The following is a 6,000-nucleotide window of genomic DNA, read 5'->3' as shown; positions in this document are numbered from 1 at the left end:
CATATGGTAAACTCAAACCAGTTTTTGTAAACATTGTTCTGAATTCACCACAGACTGAGCAATTTGATATATGGCAGCCCTGTATAGATTTTGACAAGCAAAAACTGCTTTGAGGCAAGCCGACATCTTAAGATTGGATTCATTTTCACTTTTGCTTCTCAACATTTGTACGAGTCCAAGAGCTTAGCCGTGATGAGAGACAATAAGCTCTCACCAGCCCCGTTGATCACAATGCACAGTTGTCAGTCACTAAACAAAGGAAACCATGCCCAGCCCACTCGCCCTATATCTAATGGTCACAGATGACCGCATAAACCCAAACTGCAAAGCCCTGCCCTCTTTTGTCTCTAATAGGGTGGTGACACACTAATGTAGTATTAAACCCCGCCCACTCTTGATTCTTCAACATGTCATGATTTCACCCATGATGAAATCTAATCATGAGATTTTGTTTGATCGATTCCTTGAAGTTTCCTCCTTTAGAGGTCGAAAATTCGTTGCGATTAACTGAAGTTTGTTGCAATTAACCGGTGACTTTTATATAGAATTAATTCCGTTTCTTAGGAACTGTTGCGATTAACCGAAAGTTGCAATTAACCGAGTTGCGATTATCCGGAGCGGACTGTAGTAGTAGTAGTAGTAGTAGCAACAGCAGTAGAATGTTTCTTTATGTTCAAATGATTGTTGATCAAAGAATTTATTTCAGGAACTTCATCTGAACATACAGCTAGTCAGGGAATGTCATTCACAGACAGGTGGGTTTTTTAAATCTACTTTTGTCATTTTATAATGCTTTATTATTGATATAGGAGGGATGAATTAATAGGAAATCCTGATAGATCCTGATGAAACGCTTGTCTTTTCAGCAAAGGGTATGTTATAAAACGGGGATGTAGTCAGGTTTTCTTTTATTGAAATAAGATTTGATGGACAGTACTTCGCAATAGACTATCTTCCTTTGTAATAGTAGCAAGCAATAATGTAGCAATGACTATCCCGCACAAATCTTTGGGCCTCTTTTTCGCTCACGAAGTGCCCGAATTCACGTCAAAATATGGGACGAAGCCGTTTCGTATATGCTATTTTAAAAAATTAATTACGACGCTGTTTATCGATGATTATGACTGAAAGTTGGCACACAGTTAGATAAAAGGTCATTTTAGATTATGTCAAGCGACAAAACTCGTGCGATTACCAGAAGACCGTTAAAAATAGATTTTTACTCTTTATAGTAAAATATTTCTAAAACTACCGGGCGCGGAGGTTTTGTCGCTGACAAGGTAATACATGAACATTTCTTCTTTTTGGTTGTAAAATTTCATATGAATATGACGAGTACTTTTCCCGTATTTTACAAAACACCATCCTAATTTGCTCTTCAAGTTTCAATCTTTTAATCCACTTATTACGCAAGATACAACGAAAGGTCGAAAAAAAAATGCCGAAAGAGCGTCCCCTATTTTCGCGTTTTTTTCCTCTTTGCGGGTCATCCAAATAAATGACACCTTTAAAACTGTATAACCCGTTTATTTATGAATGGATTTTCAAAATTCAAAAACATTTTTACTCAGTGGAGATAGGGCTTGGATTTTAGACAAAAATTTTCCTCAAAAAGAGAAAAAAACATTTTTCATAGTCATTGCTAAATAATGCCACAGAAATCGGGATAAACAGCATCATGGGCCATATGGTTATGAAGGACAAATTTTTTTTTCAATGGTCACTGGGAGACTCAGGAAAGGATGAGTTAAATGATTGGACACTTGTTGCTCAGTTTAAATTCCTTTGATCACTACTGTCTAAAGTAAAAAAATGGAGGAGCAGCATTGGATAAAAATCCAAAGATCCAAAAATGTTGAAATATTGTTTAAATTTGTTGGTTTATGTGGAAAGCAGAAAATGTGCAATCATTTATTTGACAAAAATGGAATTTATGAAAGATGTTTTGGACCCAATATTCATATGGGTTTATATTTTAATCAATGTCTGAACTTAGCATATTGACCAATGTATCATTGAGGAATCATGCATTTTCACGACTCTTATCTGCCAGAAAAGCAAAAAAAGTGGTAATACTTCAGATTCATAAGGCCCATGGAACCACAGTTTAGCTTGGTTTTTGAAGTGGTGAATGGATAATAAAAATTGTATGCCACCCCTTTGAAAAGTCCTTAACAACATATCTAACAGACCCTTTTCACTTTGGAGGGTTAGCAAAAATAAGCAATTGAAAAAAATATAGAAGCCTGGACTTAACATGGAATTGAAACCTTTTTTTTTATGTGAAAAAAGTTTTCGACCAGCTGAGCTGTATAAATAAAAACCTATGTTGTATCTGATCCAATTATATTTAATCTTTATACAAACTGTAGTACATATGATTGTAAATGATGCAAGTAGAAATGCAGAAATAAATTTGTTTTTAAAAAAAATAAAATAATTTCTATTTTTTCACCCAGTCCTCGGAACAAGAAAACTAATAATGAAAGTCAAAGCATTGAGTTTCGTTCTAGAGCAGACAGTGAAACGAGTAGACAGGATGGATTATCTCAAAATCTTGTATCACCAAGAATTCCCTTGCAGTACGGAGCCAGATTCTTCAGCCAAGTGAAAGAAAGTGCATTTATTTCTACTCAACGAGTACAGACCAAAAATGCGATCTCCTCCACTGTTTCCACAGCTACTCATCAGATAAAGAATAAGACATTTGCCATAAATGATGACGGACTCGGTGTGATCAGTGCTCGATTTAATCGTTGCCATATTACTGAAATCAGTGAACTGTCGTCTTCCTCTTCCTTCGCATCCAGTATAGATGAACCTAATATTTCCCATGACAATGAGATTCATAAACAGACTTCCTCTCAAAAGACAGATTTTAAATTCAAAACATCGTCCAGTAATGTAACCGAGGTTATATGTGACTTTGATGATAATGAGGATTATAGGGGTGATGATAACAAAGTCATAAATGAGGATACAGATGATATTAATGAAGGCGATGTAGATATTCAAAAGCACACAATTAAACGAGACCACTTTGGTACTCAGGTCAATAATTGCCCTTCGGAAGATCCCGGAAATTCAAACCTTAGATGTAGTTCATTTGACTCAGACATTGAAAGTCACAGGTCCTCCACAGGATTCTCTGTCTCTAATGCAGATTTGCAACAAACATCCTTAACTTCTGATGTAAGTAGTGACGTTGCAAACTCCTCCAATTTCGTGGCACAAAATTCCAACTCAGCAGTTGGGGATCATCTTGATTCTTATTGTTCTGACAACTGTTCTCAAGAGAATATATTGTCTTCTCAGCAAAAGGACCTGCCTCTATTCCAACCTCAAACTCAAACTGTGATGCGATCGAGGGATAGAAATGACATTGACAATCAAAATTCAATGGAATGTGATGCTAATTCTATTCAAGACCAAAGACAAACCTCTTCTTCTGTGAAATCCACAAATGAACATATTCCACCATGTCCTTTTCAAGATCATCAGCTCTTGAATATTTCTCAATCTTGTGCTGATGGAAGGAGCATAGACATGAATTCAAATCATGAAATATATAATGAACCGACACAGAAACACCTTTCTCTCATTCCCTTTCAAGGCAATTACTGCCACTTACCTCAAAGATGTGGCAGCTATTCCGGTGTTGAAACCAAATCACATTCAACTTGTGGTGACATGGACACGTTTTCTTGGGACCCAACTAAAATGGGGGAGGCAGAGCAGTTCTTCAACCCACCAAATTTTGTCAGAAGTATAAGTAATTTTGAAGGAGACAAATTTCGAGGTGCCGGGGAGGCAAAAGATCACAGTTATGATTTTCAGGTAAATTATTTGTTATAGTTATGGTGCAATAGTACGTTTTGGACACATTACGACCTAAATTATCTGGGTGGGGTTCCTGGCCTCCCATAGTGGGCAGAGAGGCACTTACTGTGTCTTCCTCTTTTTATTCATGGAATGAGATTACTTGGTTTTGTCCTGGCCCTGGTCGGAGTCCTTGGCTGGGAGGGAAACAGTCAAATGTTTAGTTAAAGGTTTAGGAGATGATATTTTTTGTCTTGTAAATCATCTCTCTGTAATGCACTGTATTATGTTTTGTTAACATATTGTATTTATGATTTGTAAACATTTGAGTGTATTCCTCTCAGTTGGGACCTGTGCTTGTGTCGGGATGAGACATTTAGGTAATCTCAAACTAAGTACATTGATAGTGTGCTCATGGAATCTACATCTGTTTCCTATTTGAACTAAATTCGTCTTTGTCTTACCTTTTCTTGGGTGCTTTAATTGTAATTGTAGAATTTTTACTATCCCATTTTCTTCCTTTTTACTGGTGCTGACATGACCTTAATGTGATGCAAACGCTGTAAAACCCTTAAAAACAAAAACCTAAATTAGATCTCAGGGCTTTAGCTTAGGCAGCATGTCCTGAGGAAAGATGAGACCATAGCCAAGTACTCAATGACACCCAAGTGGTAAACTGGATTACCCAAAGGGTTTATAAAATTATATTTTGGCATTCATTGCCACCCGTATAGTCACTGACCATGATCACCATTGTTTTACTTGTCCTACAAGACAAGATGGATTTGGTTCTTGGGCCGATAGGAATACAGTCAGACGATGAGATATTCTTTTATTGTAAACCATCTCTCTTTAATTTATTATATTGGCATTCATTGTGTCGCTTAGTGGTACAATGCTTGCTTCGGACTGGAAGGTCCAGGGTTCGGTTCCCACTCTTAGCAGCGTATAGTTGAGTCTTTGGAAAAGGCTCTTTACTCACATACTCAGGTGTAAAATGAGCATCTGTCTTAACAGCATTGTCTCTGTCGGGAAAAAACTAATATCGCCTAAAAGGCGTCATGTCTCATCCTACATGTAAAGTTTTGCTGTTGGCTATCGACCCCTTGTAAAGCACTTTCAACATGTTTAGTGAATAGAAATGAAACATTTCCAGGGCTCAAGAAAACAGTTGTTGGCTCATTCTTGGTAATCATTTATCAATGCAAAAACACTCGTTCAATTTCTGTATAATTGTGTACTAACGAGAATTTTTAAGATGAAGCTTTATAAATTGCATCAGAATTATCGTGTGACATAATCATGGATCCGTGTAGTATGTCTTTTGATATTTAGTATTTCTATTTTGCATCCCCCAGAATTCTGTTGTGTTGTACATCCAAATGGAATTGTGTTTCCAGACATTGTGTGAATGGCTTTTGGAACGCAATGACAACATCGATCTCAGTGCTGCTTGTGAGTCGATTATTTAAACTTATTTTTGTTCACTTGTGGAGAACCCGCAATATTTACAGAGAATTAAAGGGTATTACAAAAAAAGGCACTCATTAAAAAAAATTATTATATTACTGTATTGTGGAAATTAACATAGAATAGATTGGGACGAAATCTTCTGAGCCATTAATAATAAAATTGGTCTGGTCATAAAGTCTGTAGGTGTGCACAAATGAATCTGGCAACAGGGTTCCCAGATAGCAATTCCCAAGGCCAAGGTCAAATTAAGGACCGACCACCATGCCCCAGCAAATATTACAATTAATCATTTGAGTCAATGGGTGACAGAATTACTCTTTAATTTAAGAAAAGTTTGAAAGTTACTCGTATATTAATCTGTAAAAAAATAGTTGTTTAATTTTTAGATTTGCCAGCTATTCTGTGCTTGTTGGCAAACATGTAACATGGGCTGTATGGAACAAGGTTAACCCCCAGCCCTATTTTTTAAAAAGAGGAATAGATAAGGATAATTAGTTTGAAAATAACCAGAAACAGTTACCCATTTACCTCTGAGCTGCCTTTTCAATAACTTTCAAGTGCAAGAGAATTAACGGAAATCGTAGATGAATTCCATGCTCCAATTCCTCTCCCCACCCCTAACAAAAGAAAAAAAAATAAGGAAGTTTTTTCAGAAACTAAAAATGCGATGCATTGCCTGAATACAGTATAAATAATGTTTGTATGAAC

General features: G+C 36.5%; 1 protein-coding gene across 2 annotated transcripts in view; it reads left to right on the top strand.

The window, feature by feature from the left end:
* Window positions 1-6,000, top strand: part of LOC144977342 (uncharacterized) — a 41,138-nt gene that overhangs the window by 22,230 nt on the left and 12,908 nt on the right. For both annotated transcript variants that reach the window (XM_078922433.1, XM_078922434.1), the window contains exons 9-11: window positions 707-755; window positions 2,460-3,837; window positions 5,178-5,274. In XM_078922433.1, the coding sequence (XP_078778559.1) occupies window positions 707-755; window positions 2,460-3,837; window positions 5,178-5,274 (1,524 nt within the window). The remainder of the gene's footprint in view (window positions 1-706; window positions 756-2,459; window positions 3,838-5,177; window positions 5,275-6,000) is intronic.

Source organism: Berghia stephanieae, chromosome 7 (genome assembly GCF_034508935.2).
Source record: "Berghia stephanieae isolate SIO BIC M18660-M18661 chromosome 7, UCSD_Bste_1.3, whole genome shotgun sequence".
Classification (NCBI taxonomy): domain Eukaryota; kingdom Metazoa; phylum Mollusca; class Gastropoda; order Nudibranchia; family Aeolidiidae; genus Berghia; species Berghia stephanieae.
This window is presented reverse-complemented; position numbering and strand designations above follow the sequence as displayed.